The sequence below is a fragment of the Carassius carassius genome, chromosome 46 (assembly GCF_963082965.1).
Source record: "Carassius carassius chromosome 46, fCarCar2.1, whole genome shotgun sequence".
Taxonomy (NCBI): domain Eukaryota; kingdom Metazoa; phylum Chordata; class Actinopteri; order Cypriniformes; family Cyprinidae; genus Carassius; species Carassius carassius.
The window spans coordinates 4,950,822-4,970,634 of NC_081800.1; the positions used below are offsets into that span (position 1 = coordinate 4,950,822).

Here is a 19,813-nt window from a genome sequence, read left to right on the forward strand (position 1 = left end):
ACTCGATGTTAAGTGTTGCCTCTGTGACTAAAACAGCACAGACTGAGATGATCTAATATGAGACACTGTGATGTAAGACCATGTTTAATTCACATCCCGCTCTAAAATGAATGAGTGATTACTGATTCAAGGAATGAACAGTTCATGGTTTCAATTGAAAGGTGTGCTGGGTCAATGTTCACATTCAAACCGTACACTTAAAAAAATAAAAAACACTAAACAACTTTCTAAAAGGTGTGCTTTTACATCACATGCTTCTAAGCCACAAATACAGACATTACAGGAAATACATCAGATTGACATTCAAAGCAGGATGTTCCTACATGGCACATGGGCATTCGGTTCGTGAGGCTTAAAGGAATGGTTCAGACTCGAAACAGGTCGAGTTTGTTCTGTGACAGCTATAAAAAAAAGAATTCAGTAAAGCACTTACAATGGATGTATACGGAACAAGATGCTGCACTGGGATAAACATAAAAATACACAAAAATATTTATAGGGGTGTTGTCAGGCACTTCGTGCTATGCCTAACAATGCTCCTTAACCGAAACTATCTGTTTAAACATGTTCAGTTATGTATTGTTCATGCTAGCTCACATCCACTGTATAATATTATCAGATGCAACCTTTGGTTTTAATTACATAGGAAACACTGAAATTTGCACTAAGATTAGTTAATGCATTAGAGGTATTTTGATAGTTCATGTTTAATAATGTAGTTAATTAATGGAACCTTACTGTAACGTAACCAAAATTACTTGAAAAATGATCCGTGAAAAGTTATATTATTACATTTTGAAGTATAGCTTTTATTTTAATGTTTTAGTTAAGTAATTGTATGTGCATTTCAATTTTATAAGTATTATAATTATTATCATTAATTTAGGTTTAATTTATATTTATTTCTGTTTTAGTTCAGTTTTATTTATGTCCAATGTTAGTGCTTATACTTGAGCTAGTTTAAACACTTGTTTAAAGTTTTCATCTATTATTCCTATTTTATTTCATTACAACTTTACAGCTCAAATAAGACTCTTTTTTTTTTTAAGGAAGAAGATAAAATAAGTGCTTTAACAAACATACAAGCTTTATATGTCTTGCGTTCCATTGTAAGTTCAGTTGTGTACATGTGTGTGTTTGGACACGCAGAGCTCTGACACAAACAGAGGATTGAGTAAATGATCTACTAATCAACAGCATACTTCAGATGCCGTCCTACAGCGCAACCTGTGCTGAACCCGAACATTCCTTTAAGAACACTGACAACATCCTTAACGTATGTTTTTAGGCTCAAACTGTTGGGTTGATGTTTTTTTTTTTCTTTCTTAGAGCAGAACAACTAACGTCTGTATTTTCCAGGGTCTTGCCAAGCTTCACTCCATTCAAGTGCTGTTCTATCAGAATTTGTGCAGAACAAAATATCTACAGTAATAAGCAAGCAAGCCACTCACTTGTCATGTAATGGTACCCAATCAGAATCAGAATCTACAAGCACAGACAGCTCAATAAATTACAAAATAAAATGGCATTTAAAAAACAGCCACTCAGTCATAATAATATTTACATTATTTTGTTCTTGCCATGTTTTGAGATTTTAATATTATTGAAGTTCAATCCTATCACTCTTCTGCATGAGACAACGTAAAAAAGGTCATGTGACATGGCTAGTTTCTTCACTCTCTCAGAAACTCCTGTATGAAATGACATTCACTATAAGTGTGCACATCTCGTTTGGTAGGTTTATTATTCACACCACAGAACTGAGCGTGAACACCGATGCTCTCACAGTCCAGGGCAATTTACAAGTCATTTGTTAGGCTAGACGTCCACTAGCATGGCCACAGCGGTTCTCCTGTCACTCTAGGCACGAGATAGAATTAGGTCCATGTTGTCCACATCTGTCCGTAAGGTGCTTCTGTATCCTTTCTACTTTCTGTTGTGCCGGTATATCTTTTGGTCCTCCAGAAGTCGTAAATACAGCAGTCGTGTTGCTGAAGTATCAACGTGTGCTCTGTGACGTTGATACTTCAACTGACACGCATAATGAGCTTTTCCAAAAAGACATTTCATTCATGTGGGCATAACAAGTGCTTTAAATCATTACTGTCAGTGTCAGTCTCTAACATGTAAAAAATTGAATCATATTAGTGAAAGATGACAGTTTGATGGCTGACCGGTCCTCATTACTCTTTAATGGTCTGTGTCAGAACAGCTGGCCATGGCTCCAAACACCTCTACCGGCTCTGATGTGTGAGAGGTGGCACTTTCTGACGGGAACCTGCCATAAGGTACAGGAGAAAATGCAAACATTAATACACATCAACAGCTGATGAAGTTGAGGTGGGCAATAAACAAACTTTCTTAAGAGTGATTTTTGAAGGGGACACAAATAATACAACTAAAATTTTATTCGTAAGGATATGTATACACAGAGTAAACCCTGCTATTAGTGGAGCAGGGAGACCCTGCCCAAATTGGGCAAGCTGACCAAGCACTTCAGGATGTGCAGAAGGGGGAAGAGAGCCGGTGTGCTTGCTTAGCATCCCTCTGGCAATCCCAGACAAATAAGGATTTCTCACACTCTGTTGCCCTGTGTTTCATGGAAACCTGGCTGAAGGATGCTGTACCGGACAGCACGTTAAATCTGACAAGTTTCCAGCTGTTCAGAGTGGATGGCAAAGCAGAATCAACAGGAAAATCATGCGAAGGTGGGACATGCTTTTACATCAACAAAAGGTGGTGTACAGATGTAACAGTGTTAAAGAAGATGAGCTGTCCCGACCTAGAAGTGTTCTTCATTAATTGCAAGCCGTTCTATTTGCCGTGGCTCATTCTCGTGAGTGTTTACATTCTCCACAAGCACACGTGAGCTCAGCTTTACAGAAACTCGCTGATCAGATCACAGACACAGAACAACAACACCCAAAGTCTTGGGGACTTTAATAAAGCAAATCTCTCCTGCCAAAAACAGACAGCACATCAGATGTCCCAAAAGAGACAGTAATATACTGGATCACTGTTACACCACAATAAAGAATGCATATGTTAATGATAAATCCCCATTGATGTTAGTGCTGGCTGCACATAGTGTTAATTGTTGGTGATTTTAATATCCATGTTGATAATGAAAAAAATTGCATTGTGATCAGCATTTACAGACATACTGAACTATATTGGGGTTAGACAACATGTCTCAGGGCCTACTCATTGTCGAAATTATACTCTAGATTTAATACTGTCACATGGAATTGATGTTGATGGTGTTGAAATTATGCAGCCAAGCGATGATATCTCAGATCATTATTTAGTTTTGTGCAAAGTTCATATAGCTAAAACTGTAAATTCTACTGGTTTTTTTTTTTTACTTTACTTTAAAACCATCACTTCTACCACAAAAGACTGCTTTGTAAGTAATCTTCCTGATGTATCCGAATTCCTTAGCATATCCAAAATCTCAGAACAACTTGATGATGTAAAAGAAACTATGGACTCTCTCTTTTCTAGCATTTTAAATACAGTTGCTCCTTTACTCTTAAGGAAGATTAAGGAAAACAATCCGGAAACCGTGGTATAATGAGCACATTCACACACTGAAGAGAGCAGCCCGGAAAATGGAGCGCAGCTGGAGGAAATCAAAACTAGAGGTATTTCGTATTGCTTGGCTGGAAAGTAACCTATCCTACAGAAAAGCTTTAAAAACTGCTAGATCTGATTACTTTAAGTCTCTTTTAGAAGAAAACAAACATAACCCCAAGTATTTATTCAACACAGTGCCTAATTAACGAAAAATAAAGCATCATCAAGTGTTGACATTTCCCAACATCACAGCAGTAATGACTTTATATTATTAACTACTTTACCTCTATAAAAGGTCGATACTATTAGAGATAAAATTGTAACCATTCAGCCGTCAGCTACAGTATCGCATCAGACAGTGCACTATAGATCCCCTGAGGAACAGTTCCACTCATTCTCTACTATAGGAGAGGAAGAATTGTATAAACTTGTTAAATCATCTAAACCAACAACATGTATGTTAGACCTTATTCCATCTAAGCTCCTAAAATAGGTGCTTCCAGAAGTCATAGATCCTCTTCTGACTATTATTAATTCGCCATTGTCATTAGGATATGTCCCAAAAACCCTGGCTGTTATTAAGCCTCTTATCAAAAAACCACAACTTGACCCCAAAGAACTAGTTAATTACAGACCAATCTCGAATCTCCCTTTTCTGTCCTAGATACTAGAAAATGTAGTATGCTCACAATTATATTCCTTCTTAGAGAAAAATCTTTATCTGTGAGGATTTCCAGTCAAGATTTAGACCATATCATAGTACTGAGAGTCCTTAGAGTTACAAATGACCTTCTCTGATTTGAGTACCTACGATCTTATCATCTGATCGTGGTTGTATCTCTCTATTAGTGCTATTAGATCTTAGCATTGCATTCGACACTATTGAACATAACATCTTTTGCATAGACTACATAGAAAACTTTGTTGGCATTAATGGAAGTGCATTAGTATGGTCTAAATCATACGTATATGACCGCCATCAATTCGTATCAGTGAATGAAGAGATTGGTATTTGATACCAATCTTTCCTTAGAAAGCCATGTTTCTAGCATTTGTAAAACTGCATTTTTCCATCTCAAAAATATATCTAAATTACGAGCTATGCTCTCAATGTCAAATGCAGAAATGTTAATCTATGCATTTATGACCTCAAGGCAGGGCCGTCGCTAGTGGGGTGAAAGGTGGTGACGATTATAGGGGCCCACGGATGGGGGGGGGCCCCCAACGATCTCAACCGCCTGGCTGAGGCGGTTGACGGGCCACAGCTGCGCATCGTCACAAAAGCTTATATTTTTCACATGTTTTTAAGGCTTACCGCTTGTCAATTTAAATATTAAAGCATCCAAACACAAGGCGCGGAAAAGCTGAACAGAGCTGGTTACTCGCGCGCTGTGTTCGGTGCGCACGAGAGAGATCAAGAGAGAGCAGCGTATCACCGACAGTAACACAGAACCGAGCTCTCTTCTGCAAAGTTCTCCTCGAAGTCCCTCCTGCACCTGAAAGAACAAATACAAATCGCAGTTTGAACAAATAAAAAGATGTGAAAGAGCCCAATTCAGCACCGCGGTGTTCTGGTGTTCAGGCTCACACAGAGAAAGGCGTCTCAAAACACTTGACACCGAATTTGGTTCTTTTTGCTCGTGTGCCGACAAATACATACAAAATATCCGCCTTGGAAACTATGCTCGAAAAAACTGTCAGTTATTTCTTAAGTGAAAGTAAACAGTTGAGGAAAAAAATGGGATGTGTATTATATTGGATGCGTTCATCGTCTCTTAAAGTGACCGCGCCTAATTTAGCTTCTGGCTGCTGTAATGTTAATCCAAGAAAATGAAAATGAAAATCACTCACTGCTCTTGACTGAATTATTTTGTAGTTTTAACAGTCAAACCAAAAATTATTCAGACACCAGATATAATTAAAAACTTGATTATGTAACAGAAACTATTAAATCTATATTATATATATATATATTTATAAATATAAATAATTGGGACCAAAAATTATTCAGCACCTTATAAAGCACCATGTATTGCTTATGTGTTTTTTTTTCTTTTTTTTGAATTGCTAATGCAAGCTTTTCACACCACAGTCTGAACAAAATTAAGAATTGCATGGTAATTGGTGAACAAAGTATTGATAGTTGTGTAAATATTGTCATAATAACAGTTGTCTGTAGTTTTGGTTGATTGTAATCCATTACATACATTTCTATCTAAGTTATGAAATTATCAAGACAAATTTGTTCTGACAGTTTAACTAAGTTCTTGTTATATTTTATAACCATTTTACAAGCGATAGCAAATAAATTGTAATAATGTGAGAAATGTTGAAGGTGTCTGAATAAATGTAGGTTTGATTGTATATTTCATTTTTACATTGAAGACTATCCAGTGCTATTTTACATTTAATTATTCAGTTTCTGTACCTTGACACCTACAAACTTGAAAAAAAAATTATACATTGTGTAAATAGCACAAATAAATAAAAATAAACGAACATACAAATTAAACAATTTCAAACAGGGCCCACTGGTACAAACTTCACGGGGGCCCCGCTGACCCCAGCTACGGCCCTGCCTCAAGGTTAGATGATTTCAATGCTTTATTGGGTGGTTGTTCTGCACGCTTAATAAATAAACTACAGCTAGTCCAAAATGCAGCAGCTGGAGTTCTTACTAGAACCAGGAAGTATGACCATATTAGCCCGGTCCTGTCAACACTGCACTGGCTCCCTATCAAACATCGTATAGATTTTAAAATCTTTCTTCCTTGCTTACTTTAAAATCTCTGCTACTTGAATGGTTTAAGCAACTCAGTATTTGAATGAGCTCTTGTTACATTATAATCCTCTACGTCCGCTGCATTCTCAGAAGTCTGGCAACTTGATAATACCTAGAATATCAAAGTCAAAAGCGGGCTGCAGATCCTTTTCCTATTTAGCGCCTAAACTCTGGAATAACCTACCTAACATTGTTCGGGAGGCAGACACACTCTTGCAGTTTAAATCTAGATTAAAGACCCATCTCTTTAACCTGGCTTACACATAACATACTAATATGCTTTTAATATCCAAATCCGTTAAAGGATTTGGGCTGCATTAATTACGTAAACCCGATCCGTGAACACTTCCCATAACACCCGATGTACTTGCTACATCATTAGAAGAATGGCATCTACGCTAATATTAGTCTGTTTCTCTCTTATTCCGAGGTCACCGTAGCCACCAGATCCAGTCTGTATCCAGATCAGAGGGTCACTGCAGTCACCCGGATCCAGTACGTATCCAGACCAGATGGTGGATAGGCACCAAGAAAGGACCTCAACATACCTGAAAGACAGCGGAGACCAGGACAACTAGAGCCCCAGATACAGATCCCCTGTAATGACCTTGTCTCAGAGGAGCACCAGGACAAGACCACAGGAAACAGATAATTCTTCTGCACAATCTGACTTTGCTGCAGCCTGGAATTGAACTACTGGTTTCGTCTGGTCAGAGGAGAACTGGCCCCCCAACTGAGCCTGGTTTCTCCCAAGGTTTTTTTCTCCATTCTGTCACCGATGGAGTTTGGTTCCTTGCCACTGTCCCCTCTGGCTTGCTTAGTTGGGGACAAAATCATTGACTTGATTGCAAATGATTGCACAGATACTATTTAAACTGAACTGAGCTGCATGATGACATCACTGAATTCAATGATGAGCTGCCTTTAACCTGTCATTTTGCATTATTGACGCACTATTTTCCTAATTAATGTTGTTCCGTTGCTTTGACACATTCGGTTTTGTTTAAAGCACTATATAAATAAAGGGGACTTGACTTGATTTAAAAAGATGGACTAATGAAGCAAACCAGGATTTACAAGTTTGTTTTGACCTCACTGATTGGAGTGTTTTTGAAGCTGCTGCCCCCGATCTGGACGAGCTCACAGAGACTGTAACATCATATATTAATTTCTGTGACGATATGTGGATTCCTACCAGGAAGCATTTAACTTACAACAATGACAAATCATGGTTCACTGAAAAAATTAGACAGCTCTGTCAGGCCAAAGAAGATGCTTACAGGAAGGGGGAAAAAGTCTTGTATAAACAGGCTAAATACACACTGGAAAAGGAGATCAGAGTGGCATAGATGGACTTTTCTAAAAAATAAAGACTCAGCATCAGTGTGAAAAAGTCTGAAGTAGATCACCACCTACAAGACACCATGCCCCAGCACTGTGGAGCATCAACAACTGGCAGACGATCTGAATGAGTTTTACTGCAGGTTTGAAAAAACACAACACACACGCTCTGAACACCTTTCCGCACAAACATTCACACCATTCACTCCTCATGCAACCTCTCCTCTCCCCCACACCTGCAATTCATATCAGTGAAGACTAAGTGTGCCAGGTCTTCCGGAAGCAGAAAAGGAATAAAGCACCATACAGGATTTCTGTATTGCCTAAAATATCCACGTTTTGGCTTTGTTTGCACTGCGCAGGACAATTGTTGTATGATAAAGTACAGTGAGAGCTCTAGAGAGCAGACAGCTTCTTGTGCTTTTGAATCGCTCTCACAGTACTTTGATGTCATACACCGATAGGTCTGCTCAGTGCTGATTCAAGTAGAACACAAACACGTATTTGCATCGCTTTGACCATTCTCTGTAGATCCCAACTTCTCATGCACCACGATTGGTTGATTACGTACAATGTCTGTATGTAATTGGTCAAACGATCATTACCTTCATTAAAGGAGTCATGACCCACAATTTTCACTTTTCCACGAGAATCAATGTATGTTATGATTGCCTAACGATTATACACTGGCCGGGAAGCCGATATTTAAAAGTGAAGCGTTTGTTTACCTCAGGGTTTGTAAAATAGCCCACGTGCACGCGCACTCAAATACGAGATTTTGATTTCTTCCCCGTCTTGACGTCAAGACGGGGCAGGATATACCATATATGGACACCGCAGCAGGAAGCTCGCCCTTCCCCTCTCCCCCTCATATTCAGTTGCGAAAGATGCTGGAGTAGTGCACACGTGAGTTGCTCTGTGGTTGACTGCCAGAATCAACATGTAAATGTGTTTTCTCTACCAAGAACGGACCTAGCTATCAGAGACCAGTTGATTAAATTCATTTTTAATGACGCGGTTCCTTCAACCTTTCCACTGGCTTATCGTTACGTGTTTGTGCTAAACATTGTACGCCGAAATCCTTCACAAATTTGGGGCAATATCAGGCGAAGTTGGCATCGAAGCTCGGGAAAAGCGCCATTCCAACAAAATTCCCTGCAATTGAAACGGTAAGACTGTGTTTTTATTGCTCTACTGTGTGTAACAAACAGCATCTAACTGCTAATGCGGCTATTGTATGCTGCTATTACGTCTGTCACTAGATAAATAAACGAAAGACTGGAGGTGAAGTAATTATTTATGTTCCCTGTAAACGGACAGCAAAAACGGACTTTTGACTGCATTATAATGATTTCTTAATTCAGAATATGATCAAGATTGCGTAGGTTGATGTGTTCGGGGAATTTGCCAGTTAATAGTAACATTTAAAGCCCCTTAAATGAACGAAATGACTCGAAAAAAGATTTGTTCATTTTGATGAGCGACTTTGAACAAGAGAGTCTGGCGTTGCCAGATTGGGTGTTTTTTCCGCTACATATTAAGGCCGGTTTACGGTGTGTTTTCGCCTGGAAGGCTTTATAGAAATCTGGCATCCTACTGAACGAAGTTAAACTGAGAGAGAGCGTGCAGACACCAGAATGAACGACTTCACAGTAACGTTCATCAGGCAGTAATGCGGTACGTTCAGTTCATGTTCGCCCAAAATATGAACGAGTTCATGAACTATCGTTCAATGAACGCGTTCAGGCACAACACTGGCAGGAGTATTAGCTTCAAGGTATGGGGAATGGCTGCTAACGTACTTTGCAAAAAACAAATGACTGAGATCATCATGAATTCGGTTATTGATTATTTATTGCCTAATGCTTACATGAGGCCCCGTCTAGTTTGTGTGTGTGTGTGCTCACGTCTTATATTTGTGTGTGTGTGCTGTGCTCACGTCTCATATGAGTAACTTTATGTGCGTAGATAGTTCATATACATGTATGTGTGACTAGTACTTAGTATATATGCAAGCGTGTATCATATGTGTGCGTGAATGAAGTTTGATTTAAGCCCTAAACGGCGCTGGCCGGGAAGCCGGTCGCATTCATTCACAACTTGCGCCATGATGCCAGTTTGTAATGATATGCTAAAGCGTTACCTGCGGTGTCAACCCCCCTCCTTCCTGCAACCAATCAACGTGCCCCTCATTTGCATTATTATAATGACCGTCCACGACAGCCAAAATATCGCATCAGATCTCGCGAGACAATAATGCCTACAGAGATAAGGGTCTGAGGAGCTCTGTGTTTATTTTTTTTCCAATTTTCTTTTTTAGAAGGGCCTGAAAGACTATAATACAGCAGTAGGTATCCAAGGTAATACGAGGGTATGACTCCTTTAAGTATGAAAACAGGAAACCATAGCCAAACCTGGATATTTTAGGCAATATAGAAATCCTGGCCAGGACGAGTCCTGGGAAAACGGCACATTTGGTCACCCTATCAAAACACAACATGTTGTAAACATTAGCTGTTACCTAGGGCCTTAAGCCAGGGTGTCAAATACTATCCTGCAGAGTTCAGCTTCAGTCCTAATTAAACACCCCTTAACCAGTTCATCAAGGTCCTCAGAATCGCTTGAAACTTCCAGGTGGGTGTGTTTGAACTCCCTCCAGGAACAGGACTGGCCTTAAGCCATTATGACATAATAACAGTCTCAAAGCCTCATTTTAATTTGTGAAAGTTTAAATTTGTAAATTTTATAGTCACCTGCTACAGAACGCCAGTCAAAAGTCACAGAAAGGTTGTCCAATTCTGGTCCTGGAGGGCCACTGTCCTGAATAGTTTTGCTTAAACCCTAATTAAACACGCTTGAACCAGCAACTCAAGGTGCCAGAATAACTAGATACTTCTAGAAAAGACTGCAGACAAAAGACTGCTTTTCTGTCTCACCTGTTGTGTGTAGGACTGCGACTGTATGAAGGACTGTATGCCCCAGCACTCAAGGGACCGTCTGGCAATTCACCATCAGTCAGACCCATGGCTAAATGATTCTGCCAGTTTCCCCCTCCACTGGCAGTAGATGACACTAGTGAGGAAGAGAGGTGTGATATGGTAAGTAATGTTAACTTAAATTTCATAATCCACTTTTGATATTCTACTAACTTTATAAGTAACTTTGCAAGAATGTCAACTAGTGATGGGGAAGTCGTGGCTTAGTTATTAGAGAGTTTGACTCCTAACCCTAAGGTTGTGGGTTTGAATCTCGGGCCGGCAATACCATGACTGAGGTGCCCTTGAGCAAGGCACCGAACCCCCAACTGCTCCCCGGGCACCAATGCATAAATGGCTGCCCACTGCTCCGTGTGTGTGTTCACTGCTGTGTGTGTGCACTTTGGATGGGTTAAATGCAGAGCACGAATTCTGAGTATGGGTCACCATACTTGGCTGTATGTCACGTCACTTTTTTATGTCATTTTAGTGATAGGAAGTCCGGTTCTTTTCTGTAAACTGGTTCTTTTGGACAGTTCGTTTCAATTAACCGATTTAAAAAAAAAATGGTTCATCTGTTCTTTTACGCTCTAACATAATGACGTCATTCATGATAACTTAATGATATCAAGTCTATCATCCCAGGCTGGGATGAAAATACACATTCAAATATATAAAGTCAGTTATCATAACGTCAGTCAGTTAAAACATCATAATCATGGGGTGGTGTTGGCGCAGTGGATAAGTCACGCCAATATGATTGATTTTATACATTGTGTTATGTTTGAGGACCTACCTGAGGAGAACGAGTTGGTTCTGCTGGAGTGGGTGAAGGGTGCGGGCAGCGTCTGGTAGCCCAGGCTGTGCTGGGAACCTCTGTCATATTTGTAGGTGTACACCAGCTGATAGGCACCTGGTTCCCTGTGCCCAGCACTGCGATTGTACCATCCCTTCAAATGCTCCGCCACCAAAGCCTTGTACATGTTCTTCGTCAGCACCTGATTCAAGGGTCCCTGTCGTCCTCTAGGGGGCCTCACGGTGGCATATGGATTCTGTGACAAATTATCCGACCCTTCTATTCCATAATGCCTGTTCCGACTACGACTCTGGTAACCATGTGCTGGGTAAGTGGGGTTGATGTTATAGTGACCCTCAAGCTCACTTTCGTAAACGTAAGCTCCATTAGAACAAGGCTCATATTCAAGCCCGGGATACCCAGTCATGTAGCACGCAGTAGGGCCATAGTGATTCTGCTGGTAGCCATAACAGCTGGAGTTTTGAGGGACCAAGTTAGGCATGCTGCCTGTATTTCCGTAGATCTCCACTTTGCGGTGGAGCCGGTAATCATGGGATTGCGAGTCTAGCATGCGGCGGGGAGGAGTGGCTGAGCAGGGGAGGCAATAGTCCATGCTGGACATGCTGGTATAGGATGAGCAGTCGTCCAGCACCTCAGTGCTGTTGCTACGGCGGGAAGGAGACAGAGGAAAAGCCAATTTGTTTGCGCAGTGAGAGTGGAGAAGTTGTGACTGGGACTCCAAACTGCCGCTGCGGTGCCGGAAACCACGGATATAACCTTCCGATCTACAGGAGACCAATAAATATCATTTGTTTTGGTGAAAGAGAGTGCACTGAATAAAATAAAATACCTAAAACATATAAAAACCACAAAGACAACTAGACTTTTAAAATTTTTGAAGAAATTTTCAGTTGTGTTTGAATTGCGTCGCCACCACAATTCTAGGGTGTTGTGATGTTATGAGTGTTGTTACGCTAAGATTTTCCAAGTAGTTTTTAATGGACCAAGTCAGCTCACCTGAGTTGGCTGCTGCTGTAGGCGTTACGGGGCATGACGGGGGTTTGGGGTAAGCTGCGGGGGTCCTTCGGCATTCTAGGTAAAGTTTTACACGGACTGCTTTGGGCAGAGAACACCTCTCGGGGGGTGTAATAATGTCCTGGCCCTTGGACCTCATGATCTAATCTAAATTAAAACCGGCAAAAGAATACTTCAGATGAAAGAGAAATGTCAGGTGATGGCTAAACCAAGAGCTCAGACATTAAATCTTACGAAATCTGTCAAGAACCTGTCTGGGTAATCTTTAACCCGATATCAAGACAAAAAATAATAAATATTGTTTTTGCATAAGGACAATGCTGCTTTTTTCCATAACCATGGGTTATGCGCAACAGACTTTTTTATTTCGATAACTGGGTCTCATCGCTTCTGGTTCAAGTGTTTTGCTTATGCTTCGTTAAATATGAAGCAGTTTTACTCAAGATGCCTTCAAAGTAGATAACAATGATGATCATAACCAATGTCCATCACATATGCAGACTGATATCTAAATGTTTTTTTATTTTTATACCTTTCACTAACATTTAGATATAAAAATGAAATAAATGTCAACAATAAAAATAGCTTGATAGTTTAACTGATAATCTTAAAAGTCCATAGATTTTGCTACTATTTAACACCGCTGTTAACACGTTGTCCGGCAAGCGGAAGCGATGAGACCTGTTTTCTGGGTTTGGTCAGGTAACGTTCAACATATACCCTATTGAGCCTAGAAGATCATGTTGTACTGTGAGTATTCACACCTATTAAGAGCTCTGTCGTGGTGTGTGTCGCTGGATGAGGATCGTCTCTCTGTGTCGTATTCCAGGCCGGACGATGACAGAGGAGGACTAAGACACGGGGAACACTGGACGGAGCGGGAGCGCGGCCTCTGGCCATCATCTTCTGAAGACACAAATATGGTTTTTGACTGCTGTGTTTTCTGCTCGGCTACATTTGATTGCATCCCGATCAAATAATATTATATGAATTCATTGTTGGTTCTGCATGATAAATGATCTATTATGAGTGTGTTGATGTGCATGACTCAGTGCCTACGTTAGAGAACAATGCTGAGAGAGAAGCACTGGAAGTGAAGTAGTGTATTCTAATAAATCTTAATTACATAAGTAGAGAGCTGATAGTGGGTTCATAATTGATGTCATTACCATCATCTAGAGGAAGACTTTCACACAGGGAGCTGCACTCGGACTGAGCCAGTTCATCTATGGAAAAAAGAGAATGATGTTATGTTAATAAAACACTACATTAATTAAATCAAACATTTAATTGAATTAACAACATTAAATTATTAATCAAATTAATCAATCACATTTATTGTTGTTTGATTGATTATGCCCTATTATTTTTTATTATTAATCACACAAATTACTGTTTAAACTTCTATGTCATGTATTTAATTAGTAATTCGTAATGATAAATTAGCAAGTTGGTCCTTTTAAAAATCTAAACTTTAAATGTAATTTTGAATAACGCACTACGTTAAAATTCCAATCAAGTACTTTACGTGTGCTTTATTTTAGTCAACACATTAAAATAAGTGTACTTCTTTAAAACACTATGAAAGATTATTAAAACAATGATTTAAAATGTACTTTTAAGTATAACATTTATGACATGCACTTTTTAAAAGAAACAGTTATGAAAGCATCTCTCTTTGAGTCACTTAAGTGGCCTTTTATTTGATTAATATTATATTATCAGTAAGTACAGTTTTTTTTAAATATACGTTTACGACTTGAACACAAGTGCACTTTCAATAGAATTAAGCACATTTCTTTTTGACAAGGCTCTATCAACAGATGTTAAAACTATTCTAAATAAATATGGATAATATGACTAAGGATCAGGTCAAGATTTTTCATGCATGTGGGAATAATTTTTTTTTTTTAATCTTGTAGTTTTTATGCATGACGGGTTGTCCTAGACCTGTGACGAGCCACTTCAGTGAACATCTGTCTTAACATACCTGCTATTATCACAGAAGCCCTCTGTGTGGGTTTCTGCCCTTTCTTCAGTCTGTATTGATTCATTTCATCTTCGATCTCCTGCAGCTTTTGCATGGCATCCAGACAGTTCCTCCTCCTTTTTTTCCTCACTAATTTAGAGATGTCAGGCTCGGCAGCGAGCTTCTTGGCTGCCTCCACGATTTTCTGCTGCAATGCAAAGCGACTCTCCAAATTTCTGAGGTATGGATCCTGGGAAGTCAAAACAATGTCGATTTTAAATCGGTCCAGAAATGTAAATACGCCTGTTGGTATGAGTGAGCAGAGTCATCAGTATTTGTGCTCTTTTTAGTAAAATGCAAAGAGATGCTTATTTTGTCAACTTTTACACATGTAGATTGCCTCACAGCTAATACAGATGAATATAACTCATAAAATTATAACCTGTCATGATCCCATGGGGTCTTTAATTAAGGCCAAAACCTAAAAAAAGCTGTGGGTGAAGCCACCAATCAACAAGCAGAATTCTTTGTACAAAACAAGCACCTTTTTTCCAAGATTGATCTCCTATACAAGGCCACAAGCTGAAATTATTTGGTAGCTAAAATCTTACAGGTGTAAATGGACAAACGCTTCCACATACAGACACACGTGAGCTAGAAATAGCATGCTGGCATTTGACCAGTTCAGGACAGTCTCATAGCAATAGACCCACAACACTGTTGTGTGGCAGTGTTTCACACTAACCTCATTATAGGGGAAAAGGTCATCTAATTTGAAAGCCGTCCCGACTCTCCTCCGAACATGAGGAGGAGTTTCGCCTTTGATGTGGGGAAACTCTTTCGGAAGTTTGCCAGTAAGTTGCTGAAAAAAGATAAAACATGCTGTTAATGGATGAAAGTCACAAAGAAAATGCTCAGGAAACATTTCTGTATATACACATACATTATATATATGTGTGTGTGCGTGTGTGTGTGTGTGTGTGTGTGTGTGTGTGTGTGTGTGTCTGTGTGTGTGTGTGTGTGTGTGTGTGTGTGTGTGTGTGAATTCTGAGGAAAACATGATACATTTTATTTTTCAGGATTCGTTGATGAATAGAAAGTAAATAATAATAATAATAATAAATAAATATCATTTATTTGAAATAGAATAATTTTGTTACATTATAAATGACTTTACTGTTGCTCTTTTATCAGTTTAATGCATCCTTGCTCGCTAAAATGACGAATTTCTTCAAAATTAAAAAGTTGAGCCCAAACCTTTTAACGGTATGTACAGGTTATACAATTTAGTTCCACTGGCTACTAAAAAAAAAAAAAAAAAAAACTGGTTGAGTTTTTTCAAAGCTTCCCAATTTTCTGGTTTACTGATTAGCGTAAAAACAATACAACTGTTATAATACATAGTATATGTACTATTCTGTTATTTATAAGACTGGATGTTTTATAGTGTTCACAACACACACACACACACAAAAAAACACTGTTGTTTGCTCTTACAGCCTCCCGCAGGCATATTTCTTTCAGCTCTGTCAGTTTTTGGCTTAGCGTGTCCTGGAGCTCTCTCTCTTTCTTTCTCAGCTCCGCAAGTTTCTCTTTTTTCTGGTCGTCATTCATTTCAGAGTCAGCAGAACCTGTGAAATAATGCATGCGTTCATGGTGACAGGTAAAAAAGAAAAAAAGACCATGTCAATGAACTTTAAGTCTACAATGAGTCTGCAGGAAAGGCTTGAGAGAAAGCAAAAAAGAAAAGAGAAAAAGAAGCCATCTGAGCAGCTCATTAACGCTAAATAAGTGAACGGATATCTGTGGATGTGTGTAGACACGCTGGTAAACAGAGGCTGACTCAACCGTCAAATACTGTTGAACTATTCTGGGGATCAGAGCTCAAGTACCTGTTGAAACCAGACTCCCGTTACTGGCCATGATGAGCTGATTCTTCACCCCTGCACTCAGTTTGTTCATCTTTGATGCTCCGTTCTCTGTCAGGTCAGTCGCGATGTCTCCTAAACTTCTGGCTGTGGTGATTTTTGCCTGTTAATTGATATAAATAGGATACAGGATATTAAACTAACCCTATTAAGTCAACTACATAGGTCTCTAAATGATCAGCATCATCAAAACCTGCTGTACACAATCTACTACATGCCTTCAATGCTTAGTCTCATCAAAAAGTGTCACTCTTCAGGTCATGGTTTACATGTCTTTTACTTCACGCTTTTAAATCTTTTATAAAGTAAGCGTAAGATAACTTTTATATTGTTAGTAAAATTTCAATATGATCGTTTACTAGAAGCAGCTTTGGTCTACTTGATTATTCATAAATTATTTTAGTTTAGTTTTGTAGATTTTTTTGAAAATATATTTTTCAAAAAATGCAATATATTGTTCCATTTAAAAAAATGTATGTATGTCAGGCTTTACAGGGTTAAAAACTAATTTGTGATCTTTCCTTCCTGTGGGTTACAGAATTGTTAATTTTGTTCTAGATGAAAATAGATAGAACCTGAAAACATGAAAATTGATGAAACACAAACACACACAGTCCTCTGCTCTGCCACAAGACATGGGTGTAGAGTGACTATTATTAAGAACAGGAAATGTTTCATAATTCTGAAATGGTGTAACGCCTGATGTAACTTTTTGGCTTTGAATCTTATCAGTCCTTATGAATCTACTGCACTTATATAATCTTCAACCGTGGTGTGTGGTGACTTACTTTGCTCTGTTTTCTGTTCAGGTAGAACTGGTGTTGGCTGATGGCCATGACCCAAATGGTTTTGATCAATGAGTGACTGGCATACCAAGTGTGGATCACCAGCCCCGTCTGACCAAATGTGCGTTTAGTCACTGTTCGCCTGCACGCACGCACACACACACACACAGCATGATCACTGGAACACGTTCACAGAAGAAACTGCAAAACACTCAAATTCACACTCAACTAACAACTCCAGCAACTAACACATTGCATACTAAGACATTTTTTACATGTACTAATCTTTTAATAACTTTTAATAGATATTAATAATACATTTGCATTTATTACATTAAGAGGCATTATTATTTTACACTGTCAAAATATTTTTAGAATCTTCGTTTTATTTTTAACATTTTCATTTTCTTGTTGCATTATATAAGGCTTAATATATATCTTACACCTTTAAAGAATTACAATGCAAATTAAACTGATTCATATACTGTTTATATATATATATATATATATATATATATATATATATATATATATATATATATATATATATATTAAAAAAATTGCAAAAAACTTTTTTTATTTTATTTTTATTTGTGAGTTGAGATCAAGCCATAAACAGTTAAAGCTAGAGATTTAACTACCATTTCGAAGGTTTGGGATCAGTAAGATTTTCGTTTGAATAAACTAATACTTTTATTCAGCAAGGATGCATTGAATTAAATACAAAAATAAATACATTTCAGAAGATTTCTATTTGAAATAAATGTTGTTCCTCTGAAATCTCCATTTATCACAGAAAAGAAAAACAGAAAAAAAAATGATCATGGTTTCCACAAAAATATGTAAATATACATAAAAACTGTTTTCAACACTGATAAGAAACAGAAATGTTTCTTGAGCAGTGAATCAGCATATTAGAATGATTTCTGACGATCACGTGACACTGAAGAATGATCGAGGAATGATGCTGAACATACAGCTTTACATAAGAGGAAAAAATTACATTTTAAAAATATTCAAAGAGAAAAGAGGTATTCAAATTGTAAAAATATTTCAGAATATTACTGTATTTTTGATCAAATGAATGCAGGCTTACTGGGCCTAGAAGAGACTTCTTAAAAAAAAATATCTCACCAACCCCAAAAACTTTGACCAGTAGTTTATATTTGGTGGAAAGCAGCTCTCATATGATCTCTTATGCACACACACAGATCCAAGATCAGTCTTCAAAACAAGCTTTTCTCCTCACCTGTGAGGGTCATTCACCTCCACAGCAAATTTCTTCTCTCTGAAGTACAAGTTCTCCAACTGCTTCCACTGGAAGAGCTAATGCAGGACAAAACAACATGCGAGAGAGAGTTTCACAGCCGACAGTGAGTCCAGGTGCTTCACTGACTACACCTCACTGCAAAATGACTCGCTACACGTCAACCTGACAACCGCTGCAGTACTGTATGTACATATATAAATAATAACTGAATACATACTGAAGTTGATTCAATCATATTGAGTACACATACACTGTCATTCAAAAGTTTGGGGTTGGTAATATTTGTGATGTTTTCAAAAAAAGTATCTCCTGCTCACCGAGACTGCATTTTAAGTTTTAATTTTACAATAAAAAATTATGAATTCATTTTTTTTTTTTTTTTATCTCTGACCCCAAATCTTTGAAAGGTACTTTTTTATTTAGACATTTGACAGCACTCCTAAAATTTCTATGGTTATTCTACCATTAGTATATATATATATATATATATATATATACACTACCAATACTTTACCGATAAACATTATGAAATACAGTATAAACACTTTCTCCTTCACGGTTTTACACGATCACATTTCAGCAGAGGAATCTGCAGGTTACCGACAAGAGCAAACTCTTTCAAGACTTATTGAAACATCTGAAATTTAATTATCCAGCTTTTAGAGCCTCTTACCGGTGGTTCTGAAGGTCAAATGATGTTAATCAAATCCTGAGCTTCTTCATTATGTTAACGTCTACTCTGCCGAAGCAGTCTTTATTTGCGGTTCCTGACTTGTCTCATCAGGTTTCCTACAGGAGCTGAGGCACGCAGTGTTGGCCCAGCCTTTCTGCTCATGACATCAGTCAGATACCAGAGCAGCAAGGACTCGTGCATCCCAGGCTCTCCTCCCTGCTGTGAAACTTAGCTAAAGTCCAGGGTGGATCACTCTCACTCAGACTGGGTCACTGCTCCACCTGTTCTACCCTAGCCAGATTAAACTAAACCATTTGTTCGGTTCATAATCCCATCTGTGTGTGTTACATAATTTTGTGCATTATCAGTGCCACAATTTCTCTACTATGATTTTAGGGCCCAATGAGTTTCACGAAGAGAAAAATGTGCACGGAACTGTGGAACCAGTCATAAGAATGGGGTTTACTGTTTTCAGCCTCTGCAATCCCACTATATAAGACATGAACCATGAACACATGAACTTCATCCCCAGAGCTGCCCTGTGAGTCACTTCTTGAGCATTTTACTGATTCATTGGAGGAAATTTACTGACAGATAGACACAGAAACTCAAAGGTCTGTACAGCAGGGTGACCAGGTCTCAGAAACAAAACCAACCCAACTGTTCATCAATACAAACCCAAT

The 19,813-nt window shown here is 38.5% G+C and overlaps 1 protein-coding gene across 2 annotated transcripts in view; it reads right to left on the reverse strand.

Moving 5' to 3' along the window:
• Window positions 1–1,727: 1,727 nt before the first annotated feature.
• LOC132129434 (FERM domain-containing protein 4B-like) overlaps window positions 1,728–19,813 on the reverse strand; it is a 53,965-nt gene continuing 35,879 nt past the window's right edge. For both annotated transcript variants that reach the window (XM_059541035.1, XM_059541034.1), the window contains exons 12-24: window positions 18,437–18,513; window positions 17,191–17,329; window positions 16,367–16,505; window positions 15,972–16,105; window positions 15,220–15,336; window positions 14,496–14,724; window positions 13,675–13,731; window positions 13,270–13,411; window positions 12,488–12,652; window positions 11,471–12,255; window positions 10,636–10,771; window positions 2,149–2,278; window positions 1,728–2,018 (exon numbers count right to left, since the gene is read on the reverse strand). In XM_059541035.1, coding sequence (XP_059397018.1) covers window positions 2,191–2,278; window positions 10,636–10,771; window positions 11,471–12,255; window positions 12,488–12,652; window positions 13,270–13,411; window positions 13,675–13,731; window positions 14,496–14,724; window positions 15,220–15,336; window positions 15,972–16,105; window positions 16,367–16,505; window positions 17,191–17,329; window positions 18,437–18,513 — 2,208 coding nt within the window. In that variant the 3' untranslated portion in view covers window positions 1,728–2,018; window positions 2,149–2,190. The remainder of the gene's footprint in view (window positions 2,019–2,148; window positions 2,279–10,635; window positions 10,772–11,470; window positions 12,256–12,487; window positions 12,653–13,269; window positions 13,412–13,674; window positions 13,732–14,495; window positions 14,725–15,219; window positions 15,337–15,971; window positions 16,106–16,366; window positions 16,506–17,190; window positions 17,330–18,436; window positions 18,514–19,813) is intronic.